This window comes from Canis lupus, chromosome 34 (assembly GCF_048164855.1).
Source record: "Canis lupus baileyi chromosome 34, mCanLup2.hap1, whole genome shotgun sequence".
NCBI lineage: Eukaryota > Metazoa > Chordata > Mammalia > Carnivora > Canidae > Canis > Canis lupus.
Window position 1 is genome coordinate 4,700,592 of NC_132871.1, and position 18,249 is coordinate 4,718,840.

At 40.6% G+C, this 18,249-nt stretch overlaps 1 protein-coding gene across 3 annotated transcripts in view; it reads right to left on the reverse strand.

Annotated features, from left to right (window-relative positions):
• NUP35 (nucleoporin 35) overlaps nt 1–18,249 on the reverse strand; it is a 40,042-nt gene that overhangs the window by 19,075 nt on the left and 2,718 nt on the right. Inside the window, exons 1-4 of one of the 3 annotated variants that reach the window (XM_072811190.1) lie at nt 15,089–15,246; nt 11,692–11,862; nt 8,182–8,309; nt 5,427–5,493 (exon numbers count right to left, since the gene is read on the reverse strand). In XM_072811190.1, the coding sequence (XP_072667291.1) occupies nt 5,427–5,493; nt 8,182–8,309; nt 11,692–11,862; nt 15,089–15,128 (406 nt within the window). In that variant the 5' untranslated portion in view covers nt 15,129–15,246. Of the gene's footprint in view, nt 1–5,426; nt 5,494–8,181; nt 8,310–11,691; nt 11,863–12,562; nt 12,749–15,088; nt 15,247–18,249 lie in introns of those variants that run through there. The other 2 variants (XM_072811192.1, XM_072811191.1) reach the window with 2 other exon arrangements.

Below are 18,249 nucleotides of genomic sequence, written 5' to 3' on the forward strand. Positions count from 1 at the left end.
TGGTTCTGGAGAAATAAAGCTAAAGAATGCTACATTTCATTGATTTTCTAAAACTATCTCCTTTTATGGTTTTGACTAAAAAATGTAAAATATTATCCCCACCAAAACTAGATACCACCCCATGATCCTATGGTTAGTCCGGCATGAGATTATATAAATTTTGGTGACTACTTTTTTAAAAATATGGTAGGGAGAAAATGGTCTCCCAAAGATGCCAGGTCCTAATATCCAGAAACTGAGTACATAATATTACATGATAAAAAGAAATAAGGGATGTAGATGAAATTAAGACTGCTAATCATCTGATTTTAAATGAGAAGACTGTTATGGATTAACCTAGTAGGTCCACATAATCACAAGGTTCCATACATGGGGAAGGAAAAGAGTGATATAAGAAAGGCCCAAGTGGCTAGTACAGGCTTCACAGATGGTAGGGAACCATGAACCAAGGAATATGGACAACTCTAGAAGCCGGAAGAGAGAGAGAAAAAAAAAAGATTTAGCCCTAGAACCCCCAGAAAAGAATATAGGCCTAAAAAATGCCTTGATTTTAGACACATTTTATACTTCTGACTTCTAGAATCTTAATAAATTTGAGTTGTTTCACACCATAAATCTGCAATAATTTGTTTTAGCAGCATCTGAAATTAATGCAATCTAGAATAAGGTTATTGTTTACTAAAATTATTTTTTTTAAAAACACTATGTCATGCCAAGTTGCACACAAATATTCCAATATGTTTTTTGGCACTGGGATGTCACTGCCTCAAAACATAACATATATATTGGCTTTCTGTGTCTCCTGTAACAAATTACCACATACTGGGTGGCTTAAAACAACAGAAATTTATTCTTTCACCATTCTGGAGGCCAGAAGTCCAAGATAAATCAAATTTTCAAAAGGGTTAAATGTATGCCAAAGGCACAAAGAGAAAACCCACTGCTTGCCTCTCTTACCTTCTGGTTACTGCTGGCATGTTTGGTGTTGACTGGCTCTTAGTGCCAATACTCTAATCTTTGCCTCAGTCTTCACATCATCTTATCCTCTGCAGGTCTCTCAGGTCTGTGTCAAATCTCTCTCCTGAATGTTCAGGACACTAATAACTGGATTCAGGACTAGCAAGGTAATTACCAGGATTATCTTCTCCCCATCTTTCTCTCTCCTTAACTCCCTAGCTTTCCTTGGGAGCTCCTCCTCTCATGATCTTAACTACTTGTTTTAACCACAGGGGTTCTGGGGATTAGGACACAGACATGTCATTTTGTGGCCACCATTCAACTCACTACAACTTACATCAATCCATTCAGTCAACAAATATTTACTGAGGTCCCTTTATAACCAGCTCTGTGATGGGTAAATAATGGGTGAAAAAAGGGGGGGGGGAATTAATGTCCTGAATGAGTTCATAATCCAGTAATGGAGAAAGACAGGAGCTGAGCAGAAGGAGCCATACAGGAGCACATACAAGGAGCTACTAACCCCATAACCCTTTTCAGTAAAAGGTCCCTCACAGAGAAACTAGCCCTTTCCTTTCCCTTCTGGGAACACTATCAGAACTCGGAGTCCCTAGCATCAACAAAAGCAGTCAGAAGTGCTATAGTCTGCATATCATACTTACTCTGTTAGCCATATGCTAAAATAAGGGCTCTCACATTCAAATTGTAGATAGATAAAACTGGTAACCATCTGAGAAGACAACTGATAGATATGGGAAAGAACTTCCCAAAAAAAATTTAAGAAAAAATTTAAAAGAGTGTAAAAAGCAGAGGAACATTTAAATAGTAGCAGAAGAAAACTGAAGAGTAAGGATGGGGAAATAGGGCAAACATATATTCAGGGCAATAATATCCCATGGTTGAAAAGTGTTTCTGAAATTCTCTAGAGTTTCCACTTTGTCAAGATTTCCCTGCATCAGAAATAAGATTTTTCAAAAGATTTTAACATCAGCTATGAAATAAAAACAAACTCCTTATTGGAAACAAAGACCTAAGCATAAAATAAGTCACATCATCAAGTCCCATGACATCGCTTTATAAAAGCTGCCAATCTCAGAAGCTAAAAATTACAAATTATATACAGAAGTTTCCATTTATTTAACACTATAGGAGCTTAAAAAAATAGCTCTAAGTAAGAAATTTATGTTTCCCTTCAATTTTCTCAAGTCAACTCCTTTTCCCAATTCTTGCCTATTACTGACCATGTATGATAGATCCTCAGGCTCATCACATATTTTCAAAAACACTTTTTTTCCACTTCTACTCCATTTAGACTTTGTACACATAAATTCCTTAACCTCAAAGTAGAAGCAGCAGTGGCTCCCAGTGGCCAATTTATGATACATGTATTTTCCTCCTACCATGGTTCTTATATTTTCACATATAATTTCTAAAAATACAAGAAGCTCCTAGAAGTTAAACTATTAGAAAAAAATTACAAAGGATGTCTAATTAACTTTAATTATATGCTCTTTCACTTGACAACAGTAAGAATACTATGTTTGCTCTTCAAACATTAAAAGACCCTTTAAAGAATAAAATACACTACTTAACATTATGTGTTTTTGCATTTTCAATGTCCCTGGGATCATTTAGTAACTCAATAACTGACTCAGCAACTACTCAAATAACAGCACTGTCATCTACCTATTTCTATGATCAGATTAAGATTAAACCCTGAACTAATTCCCCCAGCACATTCCACCAAACATATGTAACTGAAACGGAAGTAACAAATCTAGAATTTTCACTATGATTAAGATGGCAAACAGAAATCTAAAGATACCTCCTCAAAGTTTCTGTCCCCTGATTTGACTGGTAATTCAAACACTAATCCAGGTACTGCTGAGATGGGACTTTGCAAAAGAATTAAGGTTATTAATTAGCTAGACCTTAAAATAAGGAATTACCCTGGGTTATTCCAGGGAACCCAGAGTAATCAAATGAGCCCTTAATAGCAAAGGCCAGATATGTCAGAAATACAACAGAAGGAGGAGGTCAGAGAGACTATGAGGACACTGCCTAATGAAAATTCAGACTGCTTGAAACTGCCTGGAAGATCAAAAGATCTAACTAGTCATTGGATATTGCTTTTATTACCCATTCTGATCATCTCTGCTTTTTGCTGGAATGTTCAGTACATTTCATTTTATAACAATTGTAGATTTGGTTCATTTTATTTATTTATTTACATCCTTATTTTTAAGACTTTTATTTATTCATGAGAGACACAGAGACAGAGGCAGAGACACGGGCAGAGGGAGAAGCAGGCTCCCCATGGGGAGCCGGACGTGGGATTTGATCCCAGGACTCCAGGATCACTTCCTGAGCCAAAGGCAGATACTCAACCACTGAGCCACCCAGGTGCCCGATTTGGTTCATTTTAAATCTATTGTCTTGCTATTGCTTCTTTGGTTCCATCTTGTTGCTATTCCTCGTTTTCTCCTTTCCTACTCTGCTTTGTCCCTCATTTGGATTAACGCAGTAGTAGCCTGGTCTCCCTGCTTCTACCCCACCCCTCACCCCAAAGTCTACAATCACTACAGCAGCAGTTTCATCCTATTTGTTTTCCACCTTTTCTGGGTAAAGATCAGTTGATATAATGACATACAAGTCCCCGAACTAAGGGTCCCCGTTATCATTCTGACCTCATTTCCTGTTTTACCCCTCACTCGCACCATTTCACACTAGCCTCCTTGAACACCCCAGATACACTCCCACTTCAGTGCCTTTGTACTTGCTATTTCCTCTTTTTAGAACACTTTCCCTACTTCCCTTACTTAGTTCAGGTTTCTGAACAAATGTTACTTTTCCTCTACCCTTCTATAGGAAGCAGAGTAATTGTCCCCAGAGATGTTCATGTTCTTAGTCCCAGAACCTGGGAAGAAGTCATGTTACATGGGAAAGGAGAATTAAGATTGCAGATGGAGTTAAGGCTGCTAATCAGCTGACCTTAAAAAAAGGAGATTATCCCAGATTATCCAGTAGAGTCCAATGTACTCACAAGGGAATTTAAGAGGGGGACAGAGATGTGGTTACAGAAGAAATGACCAGAGACGCAAAGCTGCCAGTTTTGAAGATGAGGAAGGCAATCACAAGCAAAGAAACGTGCGAGGCCTCTAGAAGATGGAAAAGGCAAGTGAACAGATTGTCCCCCAAAGCCTCCAAAAACTAAACACAGCTCTCTACCAATGCCTTGATTTCAGCCCACTGAGATCCATTTCAGACTTCTCACCTCTAGATCTGCTTTTTAAGCCATTTTTAAAATCGTGGTAATTTATTATGGCAACAACAGAAAACTAATATACTACCTTACTTAAAATCCTAAGCCCTGACACCCACTACTTACCCTCTTTGCTTAGTTTTTCTCCATAAAATGCATTATTTTCTAACAAACTTTGTAATTTAATTATTTTATTTATAAATGTAAATTCTGTAAATAAATGCAAGCTCCACAGAGGTAAGGGTTATCTATTTTGTTCAGTTTCCCAGGGTCTGGTACATGGTTATGTGTTCATGTATTTGTTGAGCGAACATGTGACAGGCGATATGAATATGTAGGAAGAGTGTGCTAATGATGAAGCTAATGGTGATAAAAATACCATTAAAGAAAAACTACAGGGGATCCCTGGGTGGCTCGGCGGTTTAGCATCCGCCTTTGGCCCAGGGCACAATCCTGGAGACCCGGGATCGAGTCCCATGTCAGGCTCCCGGCATGGAGCCTGCTTCTCCAGCTGCCTGTGTGTGTCTCTGCCTCTCTCTCTCTCTCTGTGTCTATCATGAATAAATAAAGAAAATATTTTAAAAATAATAAAATTAAATTAAAAAATAAAGAAAAACTACATATAATCAGTGAATGTTTGTAGTTAATAACATTTAGATCTATAGGTATGCATTAACTTCTTTCAAAACACCTTTATTGCTCGGTCTCTGTAATTCCTTTTCTTCCCAATTGCAACACCCCCTTTTTAAATCACAGGTTTTAGTTACTCAGGAGAGTAACTTAATAGTGTATGTACTATTCTGTATGTATTAAGTATGTATTTTTGGGGGGCGCCTGGGTGGCCGACTCTTGATTTTGGTTTAGGTCATGATCTCAGGGTCGTGGTACTGAGACCTGGGACAGGCTACACACTCAGCAAGGAGTCTGCTTGAGATTCTCTCTCTCCCTTTTCCTCTGTCCCTCTCCGCCACTCACATGTGCACTTTCCAATAATTTTTTTAAAGTATGTATTTTTTCAAAAACTCTTAATGTTTTGAGAATATCACATCCTACCTATAAAATCAGGGAAAAACCTCAATTTACAAAGTATTTCCTGCCCAAATGAAATTACTAACATTTGAGTAAGTCTCCAAGTTTGAAACGTAAAAGAAAAAATTTTGGCAATTATCAAGGAGATTAGTCTTTAATGTTAAATGGCATTATTTACCTGCTCCAGGAGTAGGAGTAGTTGTCATAACTCCAACAAGAGGACTCTGCATCACTGAAATGTTTGGCTACATGAAAACAGAATAGAATGTTAAAGTAAAAACACAAAGTTCTAACTTCTAACCATAATGTAAATGCAGTGAGTGTTGGAAGGTTTCATTCATTAGACAATTGCATGCCAGGAGGTACTACAGAGGCCTCTAATTAGTTCACAATCTAAGAGTACTCCAACTTTTCCCACTGAGCAGTATTAATCTAAAATATGCTGAACCCTTTAGCATATTCTTTAAAATAAGACACATCATGGGGCAGCCCGGGTGGCTCAGCGGTTTAGCGCCGCCTTCAGCCAAGGGCGTGATCCTAGAGTCCTGGGATCAAGTCCCACATTGGGCTCCCTGCATGGAGCCTGCTTCTCACTCTGCCTGTGTCTCGCCTCTCTCTCTCTGTGTCTCTCATGAATAAATAAAATCTTTAAAAAAATAAATAAAATAAGACACATCAGAGAAAGACACTATTTTTAGTAGAAAGTAACTTGCTATTAGGTTTTAATCCCTAACGTACACAGTATTTGAAATAACGGAGAGCACGTGGTTCTTCAGATCACCAAGCTCACACAGAAAAATAGAAAGATGACAGACCTATTTGTAAACAGACATTTACAAACCATGAAAAAATAGTCAAATCAATCTACATAATAAAAGACAGCGTATCTCTGCCTCTACAAGTAGAAAGTTATAGAGCAAGAAAATTATCCATACAAATCCCTTTAAATGTGAGAAAACTAAAGATTAAACAGTTAGAAGTCCTTCTATAAACAAAGACAACATTATCTAATCAAAAATAAGAACAGACTCTTTCTCTAGAAATAAATATATAGATTTTTTTCTGCAACGTCCTCAATTAAGGAAATCTAAAATTTGGCTATCATCTAGCAACCAGAACAAAATGCTGAAATTATATTAAGAGAGATACAAAATACATTATATTGTTCAATTCTTTTTTTTTTTTTTTTTTATTGTTCAATTCTTAATGCCAGTTTCTTTCATGATTAGAAAGAGGCCTCAGGGGGCAAAACTAGTTTAGGCTTTACTAATATTCTTACCAACTTTTAAGTCAAAAACATTCTCTACAAATTATGACAGAAGACTTTTAAATATTTTGAACACACCAGTAACTGTAAACTACCTTTGTTTTCATTGATCATCAGAGAAGTAATGAAAACTAGCATGAATTTATAAGCCAGTGGTTCTCATACCAAACTAAACAACAGATTTACTTGTCAGTCTTTAGAAAAATATCCCAGGCCAGAATATTCTGATTTGTTAGAATGCCACTGTCCAAATATAACACAAACAATATAAGTAATTTTAAATTTCATAGACACATTAAGAAAATAAAAACAAGTAGTTTATTTAATCTAGTACAAACAAATTATTATCATTTTCAATATGTAATTAACAAAAAAAGCAAATGAGGTAGTTCACTTTCTTTCTAGTCTTCAAAATCTGGTGTGTATTTTTTAAGTTTTTATTTATTTATTCACCAGAGACACAGAGAAAGGGGCAGAGACACAGGCAGAGGGAGAAACGATGCAGGGAGCCCAATGTGGGACTCGATCCCAGACTCTGGGATCACGCCCTGAGCCGAAGGCAGACGCCCAACTGCTGAGCCACCCAGGCGTCCTGGGTGTGTATTTAACACTTAAGTATATCTCAGTTTAGTACAGGAAGAGCCACATTTCAAATGTCAATAGCCACAGTTGGCCAGTGGCTACTGTGCTGGAGAGTATAGCAGTTATAAAAGCGTTGGAAAGAGAGGTAATGTGTTCAACCCAATGTATTACTTTTGCTTTAAAACAAGTAGGTTTTAAAAAAAAAAAAAAAAAAAAAAAAGGTAGACCTAGTATGCTACATTTTCCCAAACCAAACAGAAAAAATGTCTTTATTCAAAGAACTTATCAGTTTAACTGACACACAGTTTTAAGTCCTGCTAAGCACAAAAGTGACAGAAAACTTGCAACTATATAGGCAACTAAACTTCGTTGCCTATAAAGAAAAACCCATACTACCTTTCAACTAACCACAGTAGTGCGGCATGGCGGTTACAAACGCTGGCTCTAGACTGAAGACTGCCTGGGTTTAAACCATAGCTCCACTACACTAGTTGCATTAATCTTAAAAATTACCTAAGCTTTCTGTGTCCTAGTTTCCTCAATGATAAAATGAAGCTCATAAGAGCTACTTTGAAAATTCACCATGAGGAGCAACTGAAATAAAACCAGAACCTATAAAACCACAGAATTACTGATCTGAGAAAATAATCTGTTGTTCTATTACATTAAATACATTTCATGATAAACACAATCGAGGGGCAGCCCGGGTGGCTCAGCGGTTTAGCGCCGCCTTCAGCCCAGGGCCTGATCCTGGAGACCCAGGATCGAGTCCCACGTCAGGCTCCCTGCATGGAGCCTGCTTCTCTCTCTCTGCCCCTCTCTCTCTCTCTCTCTGTCCCTCTCTCTCTCTCTCTGTCTCTCTCTCTCTGTCTCTGATGAATAAATAAAATCTTTAAAAAAAATAAAATAAAATAAAATAAATAAACATAATCGAAGTAGATCCTATGATAAATGTCCTTAATGCTTATCCTGTACAACACAGTTCCACTAAAGCAAACCTCAGTAAAACATTGATCTTCACTGTGCATCCACATAAAAAAAACAAGAAATTATTGTGGGTCATATACATGAATGTGTATGTCACCTGTCTTCTTGAAGTTAAAGGTGTTGATCCAAGTCCTGGGCTGGAAATATCATCATATATACTTCTAACCGGTGGAGCTCCACTTTTATCTTTATGAGCTGGTACAACTGGTTGTGGTGGTGATCCACCTACAATGTACAAAAAATACAGTCAGATGAGAAAACAAAGAAATTTTCTACCTTTCTTTTTTCTTTTCTTCCACCTTCCTGATAAGATTCTTTCTCATTTATATTTTTAATATGTTGATTTAAACTCTTGTTTACTAGGGCTTCTCAAATTTCAATACACTTAAAAATCACCTGGGAATCCTGTCAAAAATTCAGATTCTGATTCAGAACTTGTGAAGTGAAGCCTGAGATTGTGAATTTCTAACAAACTCCCAGTTATGCCAATGCTGGTGATTCAGACTCCATGTAAATGAAAGGTTTCAGAATAAGAAAACAGAAATTTTAGTTTTTAACAAATACATGTAGTTTTTGCTTTCTCTACAAAATCCTTAACATTTCAATACAAAACTTAATCCTATTTTTCACTTGATAGTAGGTAAACAGTTACAGCTTGTAGAAAACTTGAATCAATATAATCCCCTAATGTGGAAATTGACTGTCAAAATTAAACAGGTATCATTCATGTTTCACACAACAGAAGCATATTTAAGTACATTATAAACATATAAGAAAAGAATCAACTCTTGGGGACATAAAGATGTCTTTATAAGTCAGAGAACCAGCAATGCCAAATAGTAAAACAGTCCAGATTCTCTGTTATGACTTATCCTCTGAACTTAAATAGTATAGCCTAGGCTATTTGGAGCGTAGGCTGTAAAACAAGACTGATCTGCTCTGTCACTTATTAACAAGTAGACTTAAGCAATTCTTTATTGCATTTAGTCTCAGTTTCCTATTTTGAAAATCAGGGATACTACTATCTATCCCTTATGATTGACAAAAGAATTAAAGTAACGTAAAATGCTTAGCATATTGCCTGGCTCATATGTACTCAATATATAGTAACTACAATAAAAACACACTTGAAATATACATTTGACCCTTGAATGACACAAGTATGAACTGTACAGGTCCACCTATACACAGATTTTTTACAGTACAGTACTTTAAATCTATTTTATGATTTTTTTAAAAAAAATTTTGAGAGCGAGAAAGCAAGAACAGAGCAGGAGCAGAGGGCGAGGGGCAAAGGGAGAGGAAGAAGCAGACTCCCCAGTGAGCAGGGAGCCTGATGCAGGACTCGATCCCAGGACCCCAGGATCATGACCTGAGCCAAAGGCAGACGCTTAACCGACTGAACCACAAAGGCGCCCCATCCTTATATTTTTTAAAGATTAATTTATTTTAGAGATAGAGAGTGAAAGAGCGTACAAGCAGGACAAGGGGCAGAAGGGAGAGCGAATCTTCAAGCAGACTCCCCACTGAGCACGGAGCCCAATGTGGCGCTCAATCCTAGGACCGTGAGATCATGACTGAGCAGAAAGTAAGAGTCAGCGGCCAACTGAGCCACACAGGTGCCCCATCTTTCTTATGATTTTTTTTTTAAAAAGGTTTTACTTATTTATTCATGAGAGACACAGAGAGAGAGGCAGAGACACAGGCAGAGGGAGAAGCAGGCTCCCCATGGGGAGCCGGATGTGGGACTTGATCCCAGGACTCCAGGATCACGCCCTGAGCTGAAGGCAGATGCTCAACCACTGAGCCACCCAGGTGCTCCTTATTTTCTTAATAACATTTTCTTCTCTTTAGCTTTACTTTACCGTAAGGATAGTTTTTTTTGGTTTTTTTGTTGTTGTTTTAATTTTTTATTTTAATTTTTTATTTTATGATAGTCACAGAGAGAGAGAGAGAGGCAGAGACACAGGCAGAGGGAGAAGCAGGCTCCATGCACCAGGAGCCCGATGTGGGACTCGATCCCGGGTCTCTAGGATCGCGCCCCGGGCCAAAGGCAGGCGCCAAACCGATGTGCCACCCAGGGATCCCAAGGATAGTTTATAACATATATAACATACAAAGTGTGTGTCAGACAACTAATTTATGTTACCAGTAAGGCTTCCAGTCAATAGTAGGCTATTCGTAGTTAAGTTTTGGGGGAGTCAAAATTATATATTTTTCAAGTGTCCAGGGGGTCAGTACTTCTAACCCCTGCATTGTCTGAAGGTCAACTGTATAGAAAACAAAAGCTATCCAGAATAATGTTAAGTCAATTATATCAAATATAATTTTACCTTCCCTGATCAATCTTAAAATAATAAACCACTTTAAACCAAGTAATACTTTAAGAACAATCAAATTAAGAAGTTTTCCATTTAATCCCTTAAAAGGATTTTAGCTCACATTTGGAATTCAATCATTTTTGCAGCTAATTTTTACTTCTCATAGTCAAAACTTCACTTATCTTTAATATTTTGTGCTGATCACTGCAAACTCTGTAAAAAACTGCCCCACAGTTTGTAGAGTAAGTCCTTTCATTAAACAAGGTGAAACTCTTACTATGGCTAGAAGTAGAACTCATATCTACAAATTTCAAATTACACTTCTGATTGTTACAAATGGCAAGGTCTCATCTTTTTTATAGGTAACAGTCCATTGTGTACATGTCCTACACATTCTTTATTCATTCATCTATAAAGTCCTAGAAGGTACTGTGCTAAGTGAAAGAAGTCAGACAGAGAAAGACAAATACCATGATTTTACATGTATGTGGAATCTAGAAAACCAACTAAAATAACAAAACAAACCAGACTCTCGGATATACAGAATGAACTGGTGATGGCCAGAGGGAAGATAAGTGGGAGAATGGCAAAATAAAGGGGATTATGAGGTACAAGGTGCTAGTTATAAAATAAGCAAGCCATGGAGATGAAAAGCACAGCCTAGGGAATATAGTCAATAGTACTGTAATAATGTATGGTGACAGCTGGGGACTATACCTTCCATAATGAGCACTGAGTAACACACAGAATTGTCAAGTCAATACATTGTACACTGAAAATAATATAGCACTGTAGGTTGATTATATTTCAATAAAAAAAAAACAAGTCACAGTTATTTTGACTGAATGTTTGCTATTATATTTATGTTATTTAAATGCATTAAGTTATTCAGTTGAAATTATATGACAATATTTCTTCCCCAGTCCTCCACACTTTAACATCTCTGATATGGACAATTTATAAAATATGGTATCTTGACACTGTATCATGTTTAGTGCTTTTCTTTCTTGGTGCTACTTAAGATAACAGTGAGTTTATAATCAAGGGCATCCTAAATTGGATGGAATGCAATAAACATAGTTTTAATGTATGGTTCTTGGAATTAAAATAGCATATATGACATATACCTGTACTCCAAGACTCTAAAAATTAAAAATAGAGGCACTGCTTTTTTTTTTAATTGATAATGTGTTGAAAAGGGTGAACTAGTGAATTACTCTTTTTTAAAACTCTAATACACATATTAATTAATAGTACTATGAAATTATTTTAAGCAGTTTACCTACCTGCAAGTAAAGGTGATCTCATTTCCATTACTCCTACCGATGGGCCACTGATTGATCGAGGTTGTGGAGTTACTGGAGCTGGCAAATCCCCCATTAAAAATCCAGGTAAGAACTGGGCATTAACCCCTGGCTTCGGAGATGTCGGTGACCCTAGCATCATTGGTTCAGATCCTAAATGAATCAAAGGATAAAAGGACTTTAACGTTACAATATCTAAAAGATGTAGGAATCTAGCATAAATAATTTTGAGAATTTAATCAAAACTTACATATTACAGAAGCATAGTTGAATTTATTACTTAAAAAAAAAACAATAAAAATTTCTATAAAAATGTGAAAGCATTTTTAATAATATTAATCTGACAGTTGTTCGGTTTACATTATTTCACAGATTTAAGAATCAACATTTATGTTTAAATGGAAAAATTTTGGATCTTAAAAAACTTCTTACTATATACAGAATATCATCTTTCCATTTCTGGGTCAGCTTCTACTATGCAACAACCAAAACAAGTGCAACATGCTTGACACAAAGTCTTAGCATATCAAACATAATAGGTTCAGCTTGCCATATGTACCATTTTTTTCTTTCCCATAAACAAAAACCGTAAAAATTTTTGTAATAAGAGTAAAATCATGCACACTCATCATTGCATGTATATGAAATAACAGTAATGATTAGCATCCGAACTAAGAAATATATTGAAAAATTTGGAAAGTTTATTTTTTGTATCATTTTTTAAAATCATTTTAAAGTTAGGAATACTCAACAAAAGTCTCCCCAACATACTTCACAATCATGAATTCAAAATTAATTTTCACAATTTACAGGGCATTATTCCCATTATGAAGATAAGGAGGCTATAACGTACCCTAATTTCACAGCACAACAGCACAGTAAGGAAAACATGGGTCCTGGAGTTAGAGACCTGGGTTCAAGTCTCTCGGCAAAATGGGCACAATCAAAGCGCCCAGTCACAGAGCTTTGCTTAGGATTGCAGCCAAGAAAGCACTGACCCAGTACCTAATATACAGTAAGTGCTCAACAAACATTAGTTATTATCATTATTCTAAGGGTATCCTAGAATAGCAAAAACTGAGTCACTAAAATGTAAATGTAGAGCTTGCAATTTCTGCTTAAGATAATTTAAATTTTCAACTTTGTGAGAAGGCTGAATGTAACTCAGGGCACTCAGAAAGGGCATCATCTATAATGGTTAACTATCCTTGACCTCTACGCAGCCTCAAAAATCTGTTTCTTGCTATCCAAATGCTATTATTTATCCTTCCTCATTAACGGAGACACAGATATTAGCGTTGCCAATGCAAGTGTATAAAAGAGGAAAAAGGCAAAGCAATCCAGGAAAAAAATAAAGCAAATGCTGAAATAATGTGTGAAAAACTATAACTACATTGTGGTTATTTTAAAGTGCCATATTACTTACTATGTTACTATTACATATTTCCAAAGATCACAGGCACCAAAAGTCTAAAAAGAATATTCTGAACAGACCCTGAGAGACCTGTGGCAGTAAACACAAAGTTTTAGGTACGACTGACCAACTACCTCATTCTCTCGTCCCCACAAAACACAAACCAAACCAAAGACCATATGGCAATTGTAAGAATCAAGTCCATAAAAGTTCTGATCTACATTGTGACACACAGAAAGCACCAGAGTGGAGGGCACAAAGGGTCTTAATGCGCCTGCTACCAACCACCCTTCAGCCTACATTCCACTCCGGGAGCTGGAACAACGGCTCCTGCGGGTCTAAAACTCCATTTCGTGGTCTGTACACCTAAGATGCTGAGTCCTCCGTCCTACTCAGCTGGCACCATTTGCCGAAGAAACCCTTAAGTTTTAAGACCGTATTGGTGCTGGAAAGTCATTTACTCTTCACCTGGGATCCCTGCACTAGGTGGACCTGAGCAATCAGTATCAGCCAATGTCAGATTGCTAAGCAGGCGATAAACAGGAACAAGTTCATTCACATTCGCAGGCCCAAGAGGCATGGACTCCAAAATGTTCTGCTAAGTCGAAAACTTTGGAACTGGAAAGGGACGGTCTTCCATTCTCGAAAACATACAGAAGTCCCTAGACCAACGTCTGTGTAGTAAGTGTACAGGCAGCAGAGCAGCGGCCGAACGTCATGCACGGACGAATACACTGCAAGTTATTCTTTGAAAGAAGCATTTTGCACAAAGCATGGCAAGCACTAAACACTTTTTAAGTTCTAAAAAACAAAACACTGTACAAACACACATGGTGCTTGCTCTTTCAGAATGTCTAGCCTCGTTTTCCAAGGCTCTCTAGGACAGCAGACAGCCCTCTGCTCTAAACCCGCGTGCGGTTCTCCCAAGCGCCAAAAGGCACCAACGAAAAAGGATGTCAAGGAAGTGGACATCCTGGTCACTTGATAAGTCCGTATTTTTGTTGTTGTTTGTTTACTTTTTTGTTTTGTTTTTCTGTTTTTCCCAACGACAAAACACTTTCACCAGGGCTGTGGCTGATGCGAGATAGAGACCTCCGACGAAAAGTAAGTCACTTCCCTAAGATGAAGGCGGGAAAACGGGGCTGGACAGGGACAAAATGCAAAAGCCAGCATCTCCGTGGCTACCAACAATGGGTTAAAGGTCAAAGGTCGCGCAGCTCCAGTTCCCATCAATAACAGCTTCCTTTTGCGAAAAAGCCTGGGGAGAAGGCAGGCCTCCCATCCTGCAGGAACTAAAAGCCAAGTGGGGGGTGGGGGGGGAGCCTGGAGCCCTCTGGAGAGGGGAGCGGGGAGGAGGGAGCCTGGAGGGGTGGGGGGAGGGGGGACAGGGAGAGGGGAGAGCCTGGAGAGGGGAGGGGGAAGGGGGGGAGTCGGGAAGGGGGGGAGCCGCGAGGGGGGTGAGCCGGGAGGGGGAAGCGGGGAGGGGGAAGCGCGGAGGGGGGGAGCCGGGAGGGGGGAGCGGGAAGGGGGAAAGCGGGAGAGGAGGAGCCAGGGGGAGGGGAGGGGGAGGAGCAGTCCGCGCATCCAGGGCACCGCCCACCCACGTGGACGCGCCCCTCGCCCCCCGCACTCCCCGCGCCCCTGCCCCCCGCGCCCCTGCACCCCCGAGCCTCCCCGCGCCCCCCGCCCGCCCCGCCCCGCCCCGCGCCGGCCCCGGGGGAGGCTCAGGGAGGCGCGGCCGGAGCGCGGGTCCGCCGCCGCCAGCCGCCCCGCCGCCCCGCCGCCCCGCCGCCAGCGCCCATCCGCCCGGGGCCGCCCTCCCGGCGCGGAGCTCGGGGACAGCTGGGAGCTTGGGGGCCGACAGGGGCTCGTCGCCGCCACGCGAACTAGCGCAGGGCCTGACGGCTCCGGGGGCTCGGGCGCGGGCCGCGGGGCCGCCGGCGAAGAGCAGCCGCCCACACTCACCCGGCGCGGGCGCCTGGGCTTCCACCGCAAAGGCCGCCATAGCAGCGGCCACTCCGCCGGGCCCCGGGCCTTCCCGATTTTCAAAAATGGCGGAAACTCTCCCCACGGGTAAGGGCGCGCTGCCGCGCGAGGTTGCGTCACTTCCGGACCTGCGCCGTACGCGCGCTGTGGGCGCCGCGGCCGCCATTTTGGAATCGGGCAAACGTGTTTGCGCAGGCTCCGCCTTTCCGGCAGGGTTGCGGCGGGAACGAGGTCCCGGGACTGTTGTTGCTGCTGCTGGGATCTCACGGATGCACGAGCCCTTTCACCCACTGTTTTCTAATTAGCGTTGAGTTTACCCAGGACCTGCCGTCGGCCAGCTTTTGCAAGTGACACCTGGGACAAAGGACCTTCCTGAAGCCGTTGCTGCGGCTCTGCAGCGCTGTGGGCTCGGGGGAGGAGCCCCATCCCGAGGCCTAGCGCCCACCGTCTCCCCGCCGCTGCAGGGCCACAGGTGTACGCCAGGCATCATGCATGTGACGGCTTATTACACCTGAATACCTACAAGAGCTTTGCAGTAGCCCCCCCCCCCCCCCCGCCGGCCTCCCCCCTGCTTTGCTACTTTCCTTGACAGGGTCTTCCAGGATGATAGGCAGCACTCATCGTGTATATCTGCATGTGCAAAAAACGTGTTTCCTGCTGCTCATGACTATAAAAGTGACACATTGCATGTGCATATTCCTTACCCTCTGAACACCCACCCATGCTCCCTCCCACCTGCCTCTGGACTTTCCTGAAATCCCAAGTCCAGCAAGAATGTTCTGAGTGAGGCAATGACAATTCCAGCATTGCCTAATTTCTGGCAAGTTCCCAGAAACCAAACCTAAAACCGGTTGACTTAAAAAAAAAAACAAAAAACCGGGTGTCTGGGTTGAATGGTGTCCCTCAAAGAGGTCATGACCTCAAAGAGGTCATGTTCAAGGTCTGACCTCCAGTACATATTTATTTATGTGACCTCATTTGGAAATAAGGTCTTTGCAGATGTCACCAAGGTCAGAGGAGGTCATACTACATCAGGACAGATTTGGCAGCTTAAACCAACAAAAAATTTATCTTTTATAGTTCCGAGGCCAGAAATTTGAAATTAGTCTTATGGGGCCAAAATTAAGGTTTCAGCAAGACTGGTTTCTTCTGCAGGCTTCAGGGGAAAATCTGTTTTCTTGGGCTCATAGCTCCTTCTTGGCCCTTCAAAGCCAGCGGCATAGCATCCTCTATCTCTCTGCTTCTGTCATCACACGCCCTTCTTCTGTCGTAAACTCTCCCTGTCCCTTCCTCTTTATAAGGACATTTGTGATTATATTTAGCGCCCCCTGAGATAATCCAGGATAATCTTCTCACTTCAATATCCAGTTATACTAAGTCAATAGTCATATCTGCAAAGCACCTTGTGCCATGTCCGGTAACATTCTTAGGTTCCAGAGGTGAGAGTGAAGAGACCTTCAGGGGCTATCATTCTGCCCAACACACCCACCATTCTCCTTTTTAGAATGAAGGTACCAAGTAGGATGCATAAATGAAGGAATTTCTATGTAAATTTTGATCTGGCCAAACCAAAGAACACTATGCACCTGTTAAAAATCATGAGATATATTTGATGTGTGTGAATTGACTTAGGAAAATCTTCATGATCCATATACTGAAAGAAGCAATTTAGGGGCGACTAGGTGGCTTGGTGGTTAAGTGTCTGCCTTTGGATCAGGTCATGATCCCTGGGGTCCTGGGGTCCTGGGGTCCTGGGGTCCTGGGATCAAGCCCCATGTCGGGCTGCTTGCTCATCAGGGAGCCTGCTTCTCGGTCTCCCTCTGCCCCCTGCTCGTGCTCACTCTCTCATTCTATCTCAAATAAATAAATAAAATCTTTGTTAAAAAGAAGCAATTTGAAAAAATATATATGACATCATTTTATCTTATTTTTTAAAGAAATTGGATCCATGTGCAAAGGAGTGGAAAGAATGCTTATTTAAATAAAAGAAAAAGGGATCCCTGGGTGGCGCAGCGGTTTGGCGCCTGCCTTTGGCCCAGGGCGCGATCCTGGAGACCCGGGATCGAATCCCACGTCGGGCTCCCGGTGCATGGAGCCTGCTTCTCCCTCTGCCTGTGTCTCAGCCTCTCTCCTCTCTCTGTGTGACTATCATAAATAAATAAAAATTAAAAAAAAATAAATAAAAATAAATAAATAAATAAAAGAAAAAGGGCAGCCCCGGTGGCGCAGCGGTTTAATGCCGTCTGCAGCCCAGGGTGTGATTCTGGAGACCCTGGATCAAGTTCCACATCAGGCTCCCTGCGTGGAGCCTGCTTCTCCCTCTGCCTGTGTCTCTGCCTCTGTGTGTGTGTGTGTGTGTGTGTGTTTCTATGAATTAATTAATTAATTAAAAAGTTGGAAAACATTTGTGCCAAACTATTAACAGGAAGGTAGAGTAGGAGACAGGTTTGTAGATTTGAGGGTTTCAGCAGGACCTTTAACTTATTCTATATAACTTTTTAGTGGTTGATTATACATGTCATTTACTATTGTAATTGTTCTTCACATTAAAAACTTCACTTGATCTTAGCCAAAAGGCTGAGAATCTTCCAATTAAAAACTTGATTTTTTTTAAAGAAAGTCATTTTCCTTCCTTCACTTGCATTTCAATTCTTCTACCCTTTCGACCCTTTCTTCCTTTCCTTATCAAGTTATAAAGATGCCCCCAGTTTGCCCTATAAAAAAACCTTCTCTAGACCTTGCTCCTTCTTCTAGATACCATGCACTAATTTCACTCAAGACCTCAAATGGAGGCTCTACAGACTTTAGTAGGTGATCTCTTTCCCTAACGTTTCCTTCTTGTTTTCTAATTCATTGCACACTGGCCCCTGTGTAAATCCTCTTCTGAAACCGCTGACCCCAACCCTTTCTCCTAATTGCCAAGTCCAGGCCTGCCTCTCTGACATCTGCAGTACTCAACTGCTTTGACAGTCTTTTCCTCCATACAAGTGTTTTTTGTTTGTTTGTTTGTTTGTTTGTTTTTTTCCCGTTTTGGTGACACTACACTTCCTGTTTCTCCTTACAACTTTCTCCTCTTTCCCTAACTTTTTCCGTTCCTGATCCATTTCATTCTAACCTGGAAATATTGTTGTTAGTAAAAA